Raw genomic sequence first — 20,000 nt, forward strand, 5'->3', positions numbered from 1 at the left:
AGACTGGAAATAATATCATGTAGTCATGAGTATCATACGACCTGTACTGCCGAGTGAGGACAATGCATGTGCAGGCCAGCGAGCCATGGCTGCGAGTCACAGTTATTGAAAGCCAAACGTTTAAAATGAGTGCTTAGACGTAAAAACTGTTTATCAGCACTATTTGAAATGGGTCATTAGACTTAAATGCGAAATGTGCATGGCTTGCATGACGGACTTGAGAAGGTCTGGACAGTGTGACATGAGCTCTCCAGACCTGTGTGCGGTTAATTGTTCATTTCATTCAACTCATACAAGAAACTTGAACTCACAGATGACCAGTTCCCAAAGGGCTTGATATAGCTCAGTTGGTATCTAGAGCAACTGCAGCTCAATTGCGTGGCCAATGTTTAAAATTCACTCAAGCCTGGATTTTTTTCAGGCCTCCACTGCAGCTGCTAAAGTTTCTCAACTAACTGCGATGATCTTTTCAACTTTCATTGGTCTTTTTGAGTCGCCAGACTAAGGCTGAGAGATAGGAGTGAACACAACACGAAAATCAAGCGTTCCACACAAGAATCTGAACTAATCCCTGATGATAGCATAAAACGTTTTTTGCTTGGCAAAAAACCTTTTACAACAAGCCTTTGTTTTTACCTTATACAGTGGACATTGTGTATCTCTGCTCTAAACATGGCAGCACATTTTCTCGTCTGATATTTCCACACTCTAATAACAGAAGGTGAACCTGTTTGGGCTGAAGCTAAAATGTCTGTTCTTCCATCAAAAGCTAGGGCAGAAACCTGAACAAGTTTCAAACATTATTATTGTTGTTATTATTTATGTACATGTGTTTATCGGGGAGTAAGGATGGAGTTGTGGTACTGCTCATGCCTCCCACCTCTTCCAACACAGGACCACATCCTAAGTTTGTATGTGGGCTGAGTTTCAGTAGATCTCAATCATTGTTACTCAAGGGTTTTTCTCTGGACACTCTGGTTTTCCTCCCTCAGTAAAATCAACTCCCAGCTTATTCCATCTGGCTGTGGTGCTGTGCTCTGAGGTCATGGATGGGTTGTGTTCAGGGGCCAAGCGCCTAGCCCGCTGCACAGCTCTTTCAGTCGGCCCTCACTGAGCTGCGCCCTTAGCAATTCAGTATCTGACTGTGAGAAAGGGCGATTAGAAGCCAGTATTACTAATAATTACAAAACTGTTACTTAGTTATGAGCAGTAATGAAAGGGAAGTCTTGGGTCTTTAAAGGAAAGCCTTATATGCACCAAAGGTGAAACCTTTTAAAATCAAGCAACCCACTATTTTCTTAACAGACTGTAACTTTGTAACATATCAATATTATTGGTAGCCCCACGAAGATTGGGAAATGAGCATACTTTTGCAAACCAACAAATAAAAATTGTAACAATGTAGAACCTGTGCATTACCTTGTCTGTGTGTCCCATAAAGAACTGTTGCTGACCAGAGGATATCTCTATGGATACAATGATAGCATGACAAGGATACACTATGCAGGATCCATTCTTAGTCCACAAGGCCTTTAGAGGAGAAAAGCATAGTGAATACCTGTACATTGTACAATATGAACAATTGCACGAAATTGTTAAATGTTATTAAATGCAATTTAACCTAGTTAACAACTGTGCATTTAGATCTACAAATGAAGCTTATAGCAGTCAGCGGTTCATTCGTACGTGCACAGGGAAATGTAGCTAGGCCATGCAGTCTCAGCGTAGCACTCATCTTGTAGCTACATTGTGTTGTGTGGCCTTCGTTTTAATGTTTTTTTCTTAGCATCAGCAGTTTCTTATTTTTTCTGCTTGTCATTTTTACGACAAATCATGTCTCGATCAACCAACAACTGCCTTTCCACCGACATGTGGCCGGTGACATCGTCGCCTGCTCCTTCTTTGACAATAACACCGTCAACAACCACTTCACCGAGTGCCTCGACAAGTACATCTGCTGCCATGTGTATCCCAACAGGGATACGCTGGCCCAGGTCATGTCTAAAGCCCTATCAGATTGTTTACCCGGAATTATTGTGGCGATTTAGGTTCGATCTAAAGGTGTCGCGGCTAGCACATCATTCAGCTCATCCTTATGAATCAATGTCATTTACTCAAACTCCAGGCATCCAACAGCAACACCAAGCCGCCTCTACAGGTGATATCTCTGTTCCTTGTTTCGTCTCTCTTTTGCACTCGTTTGAACAAGATTTTTGGCTTTCCATTTCTAGTATCACCAGCGTGTTCTCAGTCACCCGGAAATGGGGGTTGTGTCACCTGGTCTTTTCCCACTATATCCACTTCAGATCCACTTCTTGGAAGAGATTTTGTCATTGGCCTTGGCTACTCCCCCATTCCCAAAAAAACATGAGCAAAATTATTAGCGGTCAATTCGTCGAACTTGCAGATCTCCTCCCGCACAATCTCAAGATTAATGAGACTAAAACTCAAACGTTCTTGGATCATGGTAAACTAGTTGTACACCCCTGCCCGCAGACGAACCATGGAGATTCAAGATATTCTCACATGGGTCGAAGAATTCACCATCTACTCACTTGTTCTCTGTGCCTTACAGCCGTTGTGAGATGGGCAGATATTCCACAGACATCAAAAACATTTCCGGGATGAGCATGGTGCATAAATGAGTACCGGTGAAAATGCTAGGGGTAACCCTGCGATGGACTAGCATCCCATCCACGGGGGAGTAGATATACTCCTAGTTGCTTCATGCTACAGAAACCGGAGATAAGTGCCGGCCTGGTGGGCCTTTCTAGGCTTGTAATAGAGACTTTTTTTTACAGTGAGTATTACAGGGTATTAAACGTCACCAGGGCTCTCACACCCACGCCAGCCAGTCACAGGGGAGTTCATGAAAGTCATCCATTTCTCTCTCACGCAACAACTACTCACACAACACACTTTGGGCTGCCTGCTGCCTTGCTTTTTTTGTATTTCTACCAGCTGGAGAATTTACTGTGAACTCCCCTTTTGATGCCTCCATTCACCTCTCCCTTCAGGACCTGCAACTGGATTCCTCATCCAACCCCACCTGTCAAAAGTGTTCAAAAAAGGACCCTTTTTCATCAAGAATGCTTTATCTATTTAGGCCGTGGCCATTCATTTATCTGTCCGACCGCTTCCCTGATGGCATACCTTCATCTACGTGGTCCAGTTCTGGGTCCTCTCTTTGTTCACCAAGATGGTCAATCCTTGTCTCGTGTGCAACTGTCTCATTTCTTTTAGTCAACTTTATCTGCAGCTGGGATACCTGGATCCTTCTCTGGCCACAGCTTTCAAATCGGGGCTGCAACCACTGTGGCTCAACAAGGTCTTCCAGATCACCTAATTAAGACTAGGGGTCGTTAGTCCAGCAACGCTTACCAGCTGTATGTCAGGACTCAGGTGCAGTCTATTCTTGAAATGGTGGGCAGGTTACTATAATTGGTATGAATTATTATGGTCTTTCTGCTACCACTGGCAGGTGCCTTGGGATCTGGCAGCTGTTGTCAGGGGCTCTGGCATCCCACAGCCATGAGCCCCTTAGGCTCTGGGTTGTCCTTAGTCAGCCCTGAGGTTTCTTTGGCATGGTGTGGGGGATGGCTGCATTGCGGGGATTGCTAGCCATGGGAGCGTTTTACTGTCTAGGGGCTGGCTGGTCACAGTGGAGGCCCCTGGACATCCCAGGCACCCACCTTCCATTCAGCTCGATGCAGTTGTTAAATGTGGTTAAACGCAATTTAACCGAGTTAACAACAAAGAGAGGCTGGTTTTCTGTGCGTTTAGGTCCACAAATGGAGCAGTTTGCTTACTGCAGTCAGTGGTTCATTCATATGTGCACAGGCTCATGTAGGTCACGCGGTCTCAGTGTAGCCGAGATAGGTGAACTTTTGATGGCATACTGAAGCCATTGCAAGACTTCCACAGGTCCCAGTAAACAAGAGACTCAACGCTATCCCAACTCTGGAAGGGGTGCAGAAGGCCATCGTTAGCTCTCCAGTGGCAAAGCTCCTGGATCAGACTACATCCCAGCTGAAATCTTCAAGGAGGGTGGTACAGCCCTGACGGGCAAGCTTCTGACTCTCGTCCAGATCATATGGGAGAAGGAATCAGTGCCGCAAGACTTCAAGGACAGGTCCATTATCCACCTGAACAACCATCGTGGAATCTCCCTGTTATCTATCACAGGCAAGATTGTGGCCAAAGTTCTCCTGAACTGCCTCAACAACCATCTTGAGCAAGAACTCCTGCCAGAAAGTCAGTGTGGTTTCCAGAAGGATCGCGGGCCTATCCAAGAGAAATGTCAAGAACAGAACACTGACCTGTACTCCATCTTTGTGGATCTGACAAAGGCCTTTGACTCCGTCAGCAGAGATGGCTTTTGGAGAGTCATGCGAAAAGTATGAATGCCTTGACAAATTCACCACTGTCATCAGACAGTTTCATGACGGCATGCTGGCGCGTATCCAGGACAATGGGGAAACATAAGAAGCATTTCCTTTCAGGAATGGAGTGAAGCAGGGATGTGTCCTGGCTCCAACACTCTTCACTCTCATCTTCTCTGCAATGCTGTCTGATGCTTTCAGGGATTCGATGGTTGGCATTGGTATCAAACACCGCACCAATGGCTCACTCTTCAACCTCAGGAGGCTCAAAGCGAAAACCAAGGTGAAGGTTAGTACCATCAACGATTTCCCGTTTGCTGATGACTACGCCCTCAACGCTGCCTCGGAAGCCAACATGCAGCATAGCGTTGACAAGTTCGTGGAGGCCTGCAACAACTTCAGCCTGACGATCAGCACCAAGAAGACTGAAGTCATGCACCAGCCAGCACCACGTAACCCATACATAGAGCTGACCTCAGCAAAACCCTCTTGAGATCCGTCATCATGGATGATGAGCTGAACCCCTGACTCACTAAAGCAAGTACCGCCTTTGGCGGACAAAAAGGTCTGGAATCAGAGAGGCACGGATTGGCCTTACCAGCCATTTGCGGACGCACAGAAAATGAATTTTTCACCACATCGCATTCGCTCCGCATGCCCAACGCCGTCCCTCAAAATCGGCATCATCATCATCCTTATCATCATCATTATCTTCACCCTGGCATAAGGTGTGAAGATGGTCTTCATCGTATCGACGGACAAAACAACAGCAACCATCTTGGAGCTACGTTGGCAGAGTGTTGTGCTGCCCCTCGTTTTGGCAGTTGTTTCTTAGGCTTAGTGGTTTCTTACAATTATTTCTGCTTCTCTCCCTCTCTCTGCCCCCCTCTGCCTTTTTTCCACTGTTACCATAGTGTCATGGGTGCCCGGATGTCTCTGTGTGGGGGTTCATGGCTGGGTTGCAGGGATTGCAAGCCATGGGAGTGTTTTACTGTCTTATGGGTGGCTGATCACAGTGGAGGCCCATGGACATCCGGGGCACCCACCTTCTATTCAGCTCGATGCAGTTGTTTTAAAAGTAATCATAAATATTACATGTATGACTTTCCATCCCACCCAAAAAAAGCAATGGTGAGACACTAATGGTCTATTTGCACATGTTTCTGAGCAACATTGTGTTGGATGTGGTGGAAGGAGGAGGCAAAATTTTATTTCCAAGTTATGGTTTTAAAAAGTTGAGAATGAGAAAGGCCTTAACTCCTATTGTCCAGGGTTGTGGGTTTTCACACACAGTTCACCACTGGTCAGTGAGCTTTCAATGGTTAATACTATTGAAGAGTGTTCCTTTATAAAACATGGATCATTGAAATACATGTACCTCACGAAATGTACCACCTCCAAAACCAACTACTCTCTTGAGCGACAAGATAGGATCTGGTTTGAGAGTCTGCAAAGGAAAAAGATAAAAGACAGTCATGCAAGAGAGGGTCTAAGATAAGAGTGGGATAAAGTAGTTATCTGGGATGATATCCAACTAACACAAGGAAGGTGACATGTAAGACATAATATAATTATCGCCCAATCCCTTGTGAAGTGTAGTGTTACATGACATATGCTGCTGTATTACATGTACTTACAGTGTACAACACCAAGGAATCTCATATGGCAACAACTACATGTACAGAACATTCTCCAGTATCAACACCTACATTGTACATGCATCGTCACTCCCTGATTCTGCTAAGCTTGTTGCCTTCCAGAAATGCAGAGGTAAACATAAACAGGTGAGATAACCTCATCTAGCTGCCAGCTAAATTTTGATTAACACTACAAAGAGGATTTCGGAGTCTAAGCAACAGCTACCTACATTACCTACAAAAGGTTCTACTTTATTTTGTAAAAGGAACTACGGTCACAAGAAAGCAGTTTACTGCAGCTCTGAAGTTACTGACACAAACTTGAGGCAACTCAGATCCCTCCAAGTGTCACAAGGTGCAAAATAAAAGACTGTCGCCTGATCATAGGTTCAAAGACCTAATGTCAAACAATCCCAAGATCTTGTCAACCGTCCAGAAGTGCATCAAGTATGGTCTCCAGACAATAAACTGGCACTAATGAGAGATAAACTCTTGAGCAAGGTAGCCTTTCCAAAATTTCTTTCTTTCTAATAACTAAACTAGGCACGTATCGTGCATGAACTTGGGCTTTCCAAATGTCCTGGATAGTTCAATGAAAAACAATTAAAGAAAAAGAAATACAGTAGAGAAGTCAGCTAGATTATTACTTGTTATTACGGTTAGAATGGACTGGTGGCAATGATTCTCGTTATGTTTACTGTCTCATAAATGTTTGCTCGAAACGTGATCTCTCACATTAAAGTTCACAGACCGGGCCCATGCCAAAATTGCTCAACATCTTTTAGAATGGGTCTACCACCAATGGTGTGTGCATTTGTGTGTGGTTCAAGCTTATTAGCCAACATTGTTCGTGCTTACTTTAATGATGCGGCTGCCATTTTCGAATTCGTTCAATACCACATACATGTTGGAGGGTGCAAACTGCAGGTTGCAGGTCTACTTCACCATAGCTGAAACAACCCAAAACTTTACTGATGCTAACATTAGGCCTAAAAAATAATGTTTAAGCTAAGGTTAGCATTTTTGTAAAGGTTTGGGTTGTTTCAGCTATAGAAAAACAATGACATGCAACCCTAACTTGCAACCTGCAACCTGCAGTTTACATCCTCCGCATACATGTACAGTGTACTGTATTGGCTTAAACTTTGCTTGTGTGCTAGAAAAGACAAATCAGCCATTGCACAACCATGCCACTTGTGTTGTGATTCAAATTTATTGCTTTCCTTTGTTTCAGATTATAATAATGAATATTTGACAAAGAAAAATTAAAATTGAACTGTATGGTTTAAAAATTCTTAGACCAAGAAAAAATTGAACCACAACAAATGCACTTTGCTTAACTTTGAAAATGCACTTTGCAAGCTTGAGTGAGATTTGTAACTGAATGCCAAAAAAGAGAAGCTGAAATCTAACCTCAGGCATTTTCCCTGGAAAGCCCAAATTATTCGGCTTAAATTACCTTAAAGTTTCCAGCCTTGGCGGCCAGTGTAACTTCATCTTTTGGTACCTAAGAAAATAGAATTAAGAAACCTTTCCATTATGACACCCCAGAGAAAGCACTGACATTATTAACTTGGAAATAATGCTGTATGTGGCATGCACCTTGTCCTTTTCCTTTGGACGCTGAAGATTAGTAACAACTTTTCTTGGGTGTGCATACACATGAACTTCTCCACCTTTACTGGTACTCTCCGCTACATCTGCTCGCTGCACGCCCACCATTGGGAGAGTGGTTGGAATAACATGTCGACACTGAATTAAGAAAAAAAAGAAAAATGCACTTCAGAATGCTCAACAGCTTAATTACACCTTTAAGGACAGCACTTGCCTAAAGGTATTTTTGCATGGTTTACTGAATATATGCGGGAAAAGCAAATCTTAACAAGTGTTAATGAAACTCAAAAAAAAAATTGGGGGTAACCACACATTAATTTTTTAGAAGGTAATTAATCAACTGTACAATTATAATTATTTGTAAAAAGCTTTAATTAAAAATACAAAGCAATGTATGGTGTTCTTTTCCAAATTGAAGCTTAATTATCTCTGAAAAATGCATGGTTACCCTGGGCTGGCCCAATTTTCTTTTTGGATACCAAGATCACTTGCTACATGTAAGTTCTGCTTTCTCAGCATAGTTTTAAACCATGCAAAAATATCCCTGTATTAATAAGCACCACCCTCTTAATTTGAGTATCTTGAGATGCAGAACATTTGCACAAAAACAATAGTAGGCACCATCCTTCATAATGCTAACAAATAAAAAACTCCTAGAAAAAAAAGACAGCAAATTTATACCTACATGTACTGTAACTAAAGTTCTACACTTAAAATAACTATTGTGGAGTGAACTTGTTCTACATGTACTGTGCAATGCTACAAACAATGGCATTACTGTACCTTTTTTGAAGCCTGTTTTTGTGGATTGAGTCTGTCTACCAATGCCACTCTAGAGGCAACAGCTTGACGTGTCTAACAATAGGAAATACATTGAACAAATTCATTTATTTTGATTTCTAGCTTTTCTTCTCATCCTTCAGAATAGAAGAAGTTTCTCCAAACGAGAACCAGTTCCATTACCTTTACCTCATCTCTGTAATTCATCTCCTTTAACATCCCTGATTGTGAATTTCCATTTACTGGTTCGTGGTTTAACTTAGCTGTGCTGTCCTCATGTCGAAAACGTCCAACCTGAGGACTATCATGGGCAGTTACGGTTTTGGGTGTCTTCAATGAAGCCTTAGCATTTGCAATAATTCCAAACTGAGCAACTTTTTTACCAGGAGGAAATTTAATGTAATCATAGAGCTGATGCCAGTCTGCACCTTTTGGAGAAGGATATGCCATTTCTCGTGGCATAGGACTGATACCCTGCTCCAATAAACCAAGTTTACGAGCTTCCGAAGCTGATATACCAGGCTGGTAATCAATGTCACTTGTAAACAACCCCTTAATAAACATGTTGGCACACAGGCGTATATTTTTCAGGTAGGAATACTGCCGATTCAGGTAAACTGACAGGATGTATCGAAGGTCCAGTACCAGGACGGTCCAGCGACTGGTTTGTGAAGTGCTGCCCACAAGACCTAGAAGATAGAAAACAAGTTTCTTGTCCACCTTAACTGGTATAATACATCGCTTACATGAAAAAGCCAAGGGGACTAACTTAAAATCTAAAAAGTCATTGATCTCATTAGAATACAGCCTTAAATGATAAATTAATATAAATAGGATCCAGAAAATTTATGTCATCCAGGATAGACTGTAAATGACATGCATAAATGTCACATTGAACATCACTACACACTATAAGCGCCCTCACCCTAAAAACTCAGCCAAACAAACGGAATTCACCTTTATCACTCGGCGGCCATTTTGGAGTCCGTGGGGAATAAAGGCTTTGTCTTTGCATTGTCTTTGCCCGCCCAGCCTCACACTGAATGAGAGGTTCGACGGGCAAAATCTTTTGTTAGGACATTGAGTGATATGGGCCAATTGTTCCTTATGAAGGAATTTCGAAATGAAAAACAAAACTAATCTCCCCAGCCGTCAATCATGGACATGCGTTAGAAAATACAGTAGGACAAACATTTATAAACTGATTTCAATGTTGACAAACTTACTACTCAAGGTGGACACTTCATTAACAGTTACTTCATCAACCGATCCTGGGCGAGGACTTGAGACAAACGGAAACTGAAGCCATGTTGAAGTAGATTTGAATTCTTTGAACATGTTTGAGAAAGATATCCTGATTGTCAATCCCTCATCTGTTGCCACATCAACGTGCACAACAAAATATTTGCCAGGAATAGGTCTGAACAGGCAGTAGAGATAGCGCCCAGTCAATCCCAGAGACTGTGTGCTGGTACGAGGAAACTGAATAAAATTGCTGGCTGGAATTGAACCTGTGATTCGGTACACTGTACCTTTCAAATCTTTGTCCTACAATAATTGACAAATGAAGAGAAGTAGCAGAAGTTATTCATAGCAAAGCTGGGTTTTGCACTGCATCTTATGCATCACTTACCATAAGAGTTGTGACCTCCCCCTCTTTGGAACATTTCTTCCATTCTCCAATGTTAAAATGTTTGAAGATGTTGACATTGGGATGTTGCCAGACTGAGAAACATAATGTGAAATGAGAACCCCCTGAGAACCACAGTTTTGATGTTTTTATGGTGGACTATGCGTGGAAATGACAATTAAACAAAAAAACATGTAGCATGATCAAAAGAATATATTAAGGTCCCTGCCTGGCTTAGCCTGTGTAGCAAGCGTTTCCATGGTAAGACTGAGAACTGGGCTTTCAGGTGTTTTCACTGAGCAAAAAATGGGGCAAGAGCAAAAAAAGTCATTTTTCATTTTTTGCTCAGTCAAAACATCAAAACTTTCTTCTGTGAAACCCTATGGAAACAATTGCTATCCAGGCTTATGCCTTATTTAAAGATTCTAATGTATGTGCATGGCTGCCACAAAATGCTGCCTACCTGCAAATAATAGCTTGGGTTTACACATATTTAGACACATGACATAATTACACTGTTCCCATGCAACGATAAATAGATTTCTTTTGTTTCACAGTTATAACCCCTCTCCTCCAGCGTGCTCACAGCAACTACTTTAAATTAACTCTTATAATAATTATTATTGTATGTTAGTGTACAGAACACGTTGCCAGGTCAGTTTGTATTTTGTTCTCAGTATAAGACCAAAATCAGAAACTAGTGAAAGTGCTAAAATACAAAATACAAAACTGCATCCAATCATTGTAACATTTGGTGCATTCACAACACTAAAACACTATACCAAGAAAGAGACAGTGTGACCCAGAGGTGAGGGCATTAGGTAAACCCGGAAACCATTTCCCTTCCTTGCTCAGTTATTGATCAAAGTATGACCACTTTTCCCGCCTTTCAAAGCGAATGAAAAAGTAAAATTTCAATCAAAAGGTCTAAAAACAACACTATGTATTTTGGAAGATTTCAGAGAATAAATTACCAGTAAGGGGAAAAGTGTGTTAAGGTGATAGTCACTTGAAATATTCCTATGTGCAAATGTAGGTCCTATACCAGTATAAATTTACTTTACTTTCAGAAATCTACCCATTCGCAGCAATCATGACAAAGTCAATTACACTGTATGTTATGATCTGAATCTGATCAATAGGCTATTCCAAGTTTACATGTATGCCTGCCTCTTCTTCAAAGTGAGTCTAAGTGCCAAGTTTTTCTTATGAAAATTAGTTTTCATTCATGTGAAAAGTAATCGACTAGAGCTAATTACCATGTCACAAAACCTTCACACTAAGACTTGCTTTGAAGAGGAGGCAGACATGAACTCAGACGCAATGGCCCATGAACCAAATCGGCTAACTCAATGTTGTACCCTATTCAAATCCTTTGGGAACAAAACGTTTTGCTCCAGGTATTTCCATACAGTACCGCCTGAAAGTATTGACCCCTCGGGACGAGGCAATACCTCGTCTTTGCCGCGGGTAGTGGTTGCAGCCACCGAGGTATGCATTTTTTTTTCCCTCGGTAAAACAAAGGTGCAATTTGCCACAGGAAATTTGCCGCAAGAGAACAGACGAGGCTTGCTGTGGGAATGGTAATGGTAATGGTAATGAATTTATATAGTGCATTCTATATTAATATATTCAAATGCGCTTTACAAGCAAGGGATCTACGGGTGAGATCGGACATCAGCATATATAGGCACCGCTGGCAGCCGCTATCAGTCCATTATCGATCTCACCCAGCACATGAATGAATGAAATGAGGCCTGACCACAACACCGGGAGCTCCATGCCCTACTCTTTACGAATAGTGTGTGGGTTCTTTTACGTCCCACAGGATTATGAACATTGTTGTTGGTTGTGAGACGGGGCCTACGGTTTATAGTTCTTATCCGAGTTCTAAGACTTGAAAGTCTTAACCATTTGCGGATGTAATTACAAAGGCAGCACTTTCTCCTCAGTTATTTTAAGACCCTGAGTGTTGGTCCGGCCGGAGTCAAACTCACGACCACCCGCATGACAGCCTGATGCTCAACCAACTGAGTTACCGGTGCGCGGAAAGAACATATTTTTATTTTTCATTTTATTACAATTACAAAAAAGAAACATTAATATACGGTACGCACATTAAAGCTAGAGTTACATCCATTTTAGAAATAAAAAAAAAAAGAAAGAACATAATACAAATGCAGTACACAAAGAATATTAGCCCTGGAAGATTTGAATTGGGTACAACATTGAGTTCACCGATTATCGACTCCTGGGGGTTCCCCATTGACGAGTAAATTAAATCGGCTGGCATTAGACAGAGTAAAAATACTCAGTCTGGCCGGTTTAGACCGGTTTGGGTGTCAAAGGGAACACATACTGCTCCGTGCACTGCAAATTTAGAGGATTCCATCGCTTTTAAATATCCAAGTTATTTAAAGCCAGAAAAGCAAATGAAAATAACATATTAGATAAATTTTCTGTGCAGATTTTTGTTACTTATTTTGACCAAACTTCATATTCTGAGTGCGCATGCAGAGTGTAAAGAGCCCATATGATAAAATGCTTATTGCCCAAGTTAGGTCAAACCAGACAGGAAAATATTCGGCCCTCAGTCATGGCACACGGACCTCGCTACACTTTTAGTCCAAACACCACGACCTTGGGCCAAATATTTCCCATCCAGCCCTCCCACTCAGTTAATAAGTGCATATTGGGCAATTACAATGCACCACAGGTGTTGATTTTAATTAGAGAGTTTCAGTCACACTACTGTACATCGCAGAGGTGAGAGGCACAGTTAATAACAATAATAATAATACTAATAATACAGTGGAACCTCCATTAAGCAGCGACATATTAAGCCGCCACCCTCTATTAACTGGCCAGTAATCAAAGTCCCGAAATAATTGAAGAACAATATTGCAAATCAAACCTCTATTAAGCAGCCACCTCCATTAAGAGCCCAGGGCCACCTTTTGGCTGTCCCGATGAGAGTTCTCCTGTATTGTTTTCACCCCTATTAAGCGGCCACCAAGAGTTTAAGATGAAATCCGATAGAAAATCGAGCAATTTCAGTTTTTAGTGGACAAAAATCTGGTACCATCTGGAATAATTTTAAGTATTTTACAGTCCTTTTTACATTTCCTGAAGGCTAAGAATATAAATCTTTGCCTGAAATAACACCAAAAACAATTTCCCATGGGAACGAGAAAATTAAATTTCAACGTTCAGAGAAATTGTGCAAATACAGGTAAAATTTCATCATCAGTTTCATTTCACCAGTACTTTCAAGTGTTTCTTACGAGGTTCAACAGTTCTTTTTGACGTTTGGTGTTGCTAGAAATGATTTCTTTTGAGAAGATATTTAAAACAGTCGTACAGAAGTTTGCAATACGATGTTTATCAGTCTTGGTACTAGGTTTTTGTCCACTTGTTACTCAAACTTCTGGTGGATTACGTCTTAATACACTTAGTTTGGCTTTTCAGCAAAACTTTTTAAAATTAATTAATTAATTAATTAATTATGGACCTGTAATGCAACATTTCAGTTACAGACATTGCCTCCTTTTCCGGTTATAAATCAGCTTAGTTTACGCCATAGATTAGATTGTTCATGTTAAGTTGGGAGAACCTCATCTCAACATCCATTTTGAGCAGAATTTGTTTTTTCTAACAGTACTGCATTTTTGTTTGGTATTAGCCACCTCTGATTTTCACAAAACACAAATCAAATCAAACCAAATGTTGCATGGTTTTTGAAGAGAGCAGAAAACCCTCTCGGAGCTGAGCAGAATAGAGAACCATGGCCAACAACCCACGTTGGTGGGAAGCGATTGCTCTCATCAGTGCACCAGCCCTTGTGACAAACGGCAGCTTAAAGTGTGTAGCACAGGGTATTCGCGGATGACAACCCATCTAGGACATGGCATTAGCTCCACCCAACAGGACTCAACTTCAGTGAAGAACTGGGGATCAGTGTTTCTTTTGGAGAGGATGGAAATAAATGTAAAGCCGGTGATACACGGTTCAACATTTGTTGATCAACAAATGTTGCTGCTGTTGTTCACCAAATTAATGTTGAACAGTGTGTCTTGCCATGTTAAATGTTGAAATGTGCCAGTCAGCAAGTTGAACGTTGTTGCACGATGTTGAACGAAAATAGAGATCAGCTCTGTTCAGTTCAACATGTCTGTGCAACATGGTTCCACATTAATTTTGTTGAGCAACAAATGTTGCAGGATGTTGAACCATGTGTCATCAGCTTAATTAATGCACACATATCATGTATGTTTCATGACTGAATTTACACCCTGACACCAACGGTACACGTCGGCGAATACTTCATCTAGTGGAAGATCTTGCTGCAAAAGTTTACATGTACAAGGGCATTTAGGTGCATCTCCATATTAAATTAAGCTTAAGCTTGCGTTATTTTAATACGCGGAGGTTTTTATATTCTTAGCCGCTGAATCTAACACTAAAAATAATAGTCACAGCTACTCACATTTGGACATTTTAAGAATTCATCTGTATAACAGAGATATTCTTATATTGTAAGGAGAAATTTCCCAAGATAAATTGGATAGGGAGTGTTGATGTCCATTTCGGGCATATATTTGGCGCCATATTTTTCGAAGTGAAGAAGACGAGTGTGACATATGTTGAGTTGGCCGCTGATGAAAGGGAACGCGTCCCGGAAATTCGTACCGGAGAGCCTACCGGAGATCACCGGAGATCTGTCCCGGAGTCCCGGTTAGAAACGAACAACAAAGATGGCGTCCAACAGACAGCCGGTTGCTAAAGGAGGTTTGTGGTCGACACACACCGCTCCTGTAAGCAAGGAGACACAAAATCTACTAAAAGGTAAATGGGAAATTCATCGGAGACTCCTGTTTTAGAGTTTCGGTGTGTTGATTCCTTGTTTATAGCGGCCTATTTTCATTGACAGTTATGATGGAAGAATCGAAGTTGACGAATTTTCAGCGCAGACAGCTACAAGAAAACATCAAAAGTAAGGTTTGATCAACGTTTATTGTCAAATTTTGTTGAGTGAAAGGATTCCATCTCTCTACAAAAGATCTTAGAGGTTGTTTGTGGCACAAACATTTACACGAAGTCCAAAATAGCCAGTCGGAGGCTGGATGTGGGTATTGCATGCTTTGAAGTGGATTTCCCGCATCTTAAGACTTGCAGAGAGTTGTTGCTGAAAGTGAGGACGTTTTCGACTCATATTATGCACCACCCCACCGTCATTGAGTGTTTTATTATTTAAAGCAACAATACACAAGCCGGCCATGTTTGGAGAAAACAATAATAAAGAAAGTGAGATTGGGCACAATAGCCCGCCGAAGGCGGGCTACTGCCTGCCGATGGCAGGCAGTCACCTAGGGGGGTCCGGGGGCATGCCCCCCTGAAAAAAGTTTGAAAATTTGAGTCCCTGAAATGCGATTTTCTGCATTTTCAGAAAAGATTTACAAAATTCTAAAGGTATAAAAATGTCCCATAAAATCTCAAAAGTAACACTTTTTTGACATCTGCATTCAATGATTTATGTAACTTCTGTTGTGTGTCTAGAAGAACTAGCTAAAGGACCATCAACTTTTGCTCTCTTTCGGCCGGAACTAATCGAAGTTTCGGCCATTTTTATCTGAATTTTCAACTTTTCTTTATTGTAGCTCAGTCACAACTAACTGGCATTTACAATTGCGGTTCTATATACTATCGTCCTTACACGTGAATATTTTACAGGCATGGCAGTGTGAGAAAGTGGTGTCTATGCATGTGGGCGTGAGAAATATATCAAATGCGTGTGTCTCATGCAAAATGCGTGAGAGTTGGAAGGTCTGAGCTTAAATTTTGTCACACAAAGAAAATCAGCAAATATGAGATCTATTTTTGCTTCTAAGTCAGTCTAGATTTAACAAGATTTATAATTATATACAAATTTCTGATGCTTTATTTCAAACTGCGCAGCATTAATTAACTTAACACGCCATATGGCACTATTTTTGTTGGTATTGTGCAATATTATTTAAAATACTATCATCACTGTTATCATTGTAATCATTACTTTCAAAAATAGCCTGAAAAACTGCCATATTTTTGCATTGGATGAATGCATCTTTTCAAGCAAAAGGTCTGGAGCAAGGGAGAAAACGAAGAGTGAGACTGCGGAGAGACCACTGTTTTGCAGTCTATTTCAAAAACTATGTATCCTCCCTCAGAGTCAGATTGAGATTGACTGAAACTCAGCCCACATACCCAGGTCACAGAGGTGGGAGGTGTGGTTCATAACCACTAAACCACCCTGACTCCCAAAACATTGCTTTGCTTCTTTCAAAAAGCATTTTCTGCTAATTTCAGGGTGCGGCTTATCTGCAGGTGTTAACAGTATTTCATTTTGCAACACTAGCTTGTCACAAAAATCAAGAGGAGAGTGCCTGCGTGAAGACTAGAACCTCTGACATCCAGGGGAAATGACAACATTCATTGACAGAAATCTATGTCGATGAAAGACAAAATTAACATTTTTTTGGCTTCTCTTTTAGGAGGTGAATCTCTTCCAGTCTCGTGTAATCCTACAACAAGTAGAAGTGCAAAGGTCCAACCTAAACGTTCACCTCAGAAACCTTTGCCGAAAGTAATGAATGCAAAGCATCTGTCGGGTGGGAAGAGATCAAAAGATGCAATTGACATGAAAAATACGACAGAGGCTCAAGAAATTTACAAACCTCCAGTGGGCAGTAAGTTGAAGTTGGTTGGATTTAGTTATGTCGGATTGCCATAGGCAATCGTGTTGTCAAAACAATTATTATTTTGCTTGAGTTTCGTGGTCATCCCGATGGTATACGGTATGTTTTTACATGTACATGAATTGATTTTGGAGAGTTTGCAAGGTTGTTTGGACAGTAGGGAGTTGCTGGAGTGGATGGTCCAGAGGAGGATGGTTTTGATACAGAAGGACCATTCCAAGGGAACAGTGGCTACATGTTGCATACCACATTTGCATCTTTGCTGTTGATGTGGACTCAGCTACTCTCTGGGATCTTGACAGGCAGAGAAGCTGTAAGGACATTTGCATAACAGAATTTTGGTTGTTTCCTGATGAGCAGAATGGGTGCAGGATGAGGTTGCAGGGTACGAAGGAGCAGTTGTTGATAAACAAGGCAGTGCTAAGGGAAGCTCAGGTGAAGAAAAGGTATTAATTTTGGTGATGGAGTGGATAGATTATCAGAAGGCCTGTACATGTGGATGATATGGTGCCACATTCTTGGAATGTTGAAATGTTGGAAAAGATCAAGGTGGCTGACAATATGAAGGGTTTGTTGTGTGGTAGTACGAGCGATTGGAAAACTGACGTCAAAAAATTAATGGGAAATTGTTGGGTGAAGTGGGGATTAAACAGGAAATATTCCAGGGGGACTCCTTGTTTCCACTGTTGTTTGCTCTTGCAATGATCTCTCTCAACATGACTTTCGTTGTTGTTGTAGCCTGCGTAGGAAGCGGTTTGGCGAATTTTAGACACTTCTTTCCACCGGAGTTGACTTTTGAATAATATGGCCATGCAAAAACCTGGACTGAACTCAAATAAGAATGCGAGGGGGAAGGGACAAAAGAGCAGGAGTCTAACTGAAAAGTCAACCCCGGTGGAAAGAAGCGAGTAAAATTAGCCAAACCGCCTGCTATGCAAGCTATTGTTGTTGAAACAGGAGATCATTGGGTACAACCTTAGGAAGGATCATAGGTTGATCAACCATCAATTTTGTTGTTCAGAGATGAAGCTGTGTTAGGTCTGAAGAGGATCTGGGGAGCTTGATCTATGTTGTACAGGTTTTTTTGTACAGTCATGTACTGTATGGATGGAGTTAATGGACTGGACAAGTATGCTGTGTCGGTGTTGAAGAAGGGGGGTGCTGGTTTATTGTCACAGTGAAGGAATTGTGTTGCTGGATGGTCAGGCGATGGGTGAGGTTGACTGTAAGTACTTGGGATTTGTTGCCATTAGACAGAGTAACATCCTTAATGGGCCATTTTAGAAGGAAAGGGTTAATAAATTATATTAATGCACAAACTGTCATAAAAGTCAAGACTGCATGCAGTTGGTTTAGGAGACTGTATAGTCTTGTTTGATGTTTTCAATTATTATAATTATAATATTATGGAAAGGTATCTCAAAATTGATCCCTCCTTGTCTAAAATAGTTTGTGAGATCTACAGCTGTATGGTAAATAAACTTAATCTTTAATTACCACTGTAGAATTGATCTCAGAGAAGGATAAAAGAAGACTACAAAATGTCATGGCTTATGGAGAGGATGGTAAAGAAATAGAAGACACTCCCATACAGAAAAGATTGTTACCTGTGGAAAAGGTTTCAGAAAAAGAAATTGATCGTTTTGATGAAGGTACGTATGTAGTTGCCCTGACTGATTTTAAAATACATGTACCTGCACAGACTGTCATGGTTTAAATAACAAGCAGGGTCGGCCACTGAGGTATTTTTTGTCTTGCAGTTATGAGACTTCTTCCTTTTAGCAAATTCCAGGAATGTCTAATTCCATTAAAAGACTCCTATGGAATTCTCTATGATCCAGATGAACTACTAAACCACGAAACAGCAAAAGACCAAATTGAATACCAACCCACAAAGGTTGGATTTTGAGATTAAAATAATATCCTTTTAGGCCTAAAACGTTATTGCTCCCAATTGAGATTAAGATTACTGTAGTCCTAAAACATTTCCAAATGGTCTGGATAGCACAAGTGTTACTAATATTTTAAAAAATACAACCACACTTTTGAATTTATGGAACATGATGAAAATTTCATTATTATCAACAAGTATTGCAAGGATTTAAATGTTAAAGTAATTTTCTCTCCATTCAAACTGTGCAACATTTTTAGTCCAAAGGATTTCATTCCACATTCTCTGAAATCACCTGTTGTATACAAATTTACTTGTGCGGGCTGTGGTGCTCGCTACATTGGTGAAACCAACAGGCATTTCTACACACGTGTAAATGAGCACCTTTTCTTCGGCGATAAAAATTCTTACATTTTCAAGCATCTTAGTTTTTCTAAAAATTGTCACGATAATTGTGATGTTTCTTGCTTCAAAATTATTGATAATGCTACTTCTTTCTATCAACTCAAAATCAAGGAGAGCTTCCATATTGAGCGGTTGAAACCCGAACTCAACAATGTCGACTCAGTTTAGCATTACACTTTTAAACTTTTACCATTATGTCAGTTGTGTTCTCTATAATATTGTTGGTTCTTTTGAATTTTACCTACTTGTAACGAATATTTAATCTACAAAGAATCATTGTATTGATAGTTATATATATACGAATTATCTTGTAAAAATTTTAATGTTACTCTCACTATGGCTGAAGATGATGTTTGAAACATCGAAACATGTTCCGTAAATTCAAAAGTGTGGTTGTATTTTTTAACATATTAGTCCTAAAACAATATTTAATCTCAAATTCAACGTTTGTCGGTTATTCAATGTACAGTATGGTGTTTTGATGTTTCGTTTTGCTGTTTCAGTGTTTTGCTTTTTCACTGTTTGGCTGTTTAGTAATGCCCGTATGGTCCCTAAGAATACAAGGACTTAAAAAAGCTTTAATATCCCAATAAAAACTGGCAACTTACAAATTGTAAAAGTGTCACAGTTCTAATAATAATTATTATTATATAAATGTATATGTTGTCTTTGAGGACTGGAACAAAAACCTTTTCGAGCATAGTGGGGAGTGGCAAATTCGACTTTGACATCAATTCCTGGAATTAAAGCTCAGATACTGTATACCAACTGGTGGTAGGAGAGCCTCTCATCGCTGCATTTAACTGGCCATGGTGGCTTCTTTCTGCTTCTCTGACTAATGGCTGCCATGATGTAAAGTGGTCACTACAAATAATTTCTGATTTTTGTGTTAGCAGCTATATGTATAGTAAGGACTTTTTATGACTT

The 20,000-nt window shown here is 40.6% G+C and overlaps 2 protein-coding genes across 3 annotated transcripts in view; one reads left to right on the forward strand and one right to left on the reverse strand.

Annotated features, from left to right (window-relative positions):
- LOC137970225 (WD repeat-containing protein 90-like) overlaps nt 1-14,676 on the reverse strand; it is a 55,088-nt gene extending 40,412 nt beyond the window's left edge. The window contains exons 1-11 of one of the 2 annotated variants that reach the window (XM_068816748.1): nt 14,530-14,676; nt 10,047-10,138; nt 9,640-9,961; nt 8,603-9,102; nt 8,417-8,488; nt 7,622-7,771; nt 7,479-7,526; nt 5,761-5,829; nt 1,420-1,530; nt 637-782; nt 1-3 (exon numbers count right to left, since the gene is read on the reverse strand). The exon at nt 1-3 is cut by the window's left edge and continues 55 nt beyond it. In XM_068816748.1, coding sequence (XP_068672849.1) covers nt 1-3; nt 637-782; nt 1,420-1,530; nt 5,761-5,829; nt 7,479-7,526; nt 7,622-7,771; nt 8,417-8,488; nt 8,603-9,102; nt 9,640-9,961; nt 10,047-10,138; nt 14,530-14,539 — 1,523 coding nt within the window. In that variant the 5' untranslated portion in view covers nt 14,540-14,676. Of the gene's footprint in view, nt 4-636; nt 783-1,419; nt 1,531-5,760; nt 5,830-7,478; nt 7,527-7,621; nt 7,772-8,416; nt 8,489-8,596; nt 9,103-9,639; nt 9,962-10,046; nt 10,139-14,529 lie in introns of both variants that reach the window. The other variant, XM_068816747.1, reaches the window with a different exon arrangement.
- Nucleotides 14,677-14,754: 78 nt separating this feature from the next.
- Nucleotides 14,755-20,000, forward strand: part of LOC137970126 (UPF0193 protein EVG1 homolog) — a 6,115-nt gene continuing 869 nt past the window's right edge. The window contains exons 1-4 of the mRNA XM_068816607.1: nt 14,755-14,888; nt 14,974-15,036; nt 16,574-16,768; nt 18,283-18,429. Coding sequence (XP_068672708.1) covers nt 14,798-14,888; nt 14,974-15,036; nt 16,574-16,768; nt 18,283-18,429 — 496 coding nt within the window. The 5' untranslated portion in view covers nt 14,755-14,797. The remainder of the gene's footprint in view (nt 14,889-14,973; nt 15,037-16,573; nt 16,769-18,282; nt 18,430-20,000) is intronic.

The sequence above is a fragment of the Montipora foliosa genome, chromosome 9 (assembly GCF_036669935.1).
Source record: "Montipora foliosa isolate CH-2021 chromosome 9, ASM3666993v2, whole genome shotgun sequence".
Classification (NCBI taxonomy): Eukaryota; Metazoa; Cnidaria; class Anthozoa; order Scleractinia; family Acroporidae; genus Montipora; species Montipora foliosa.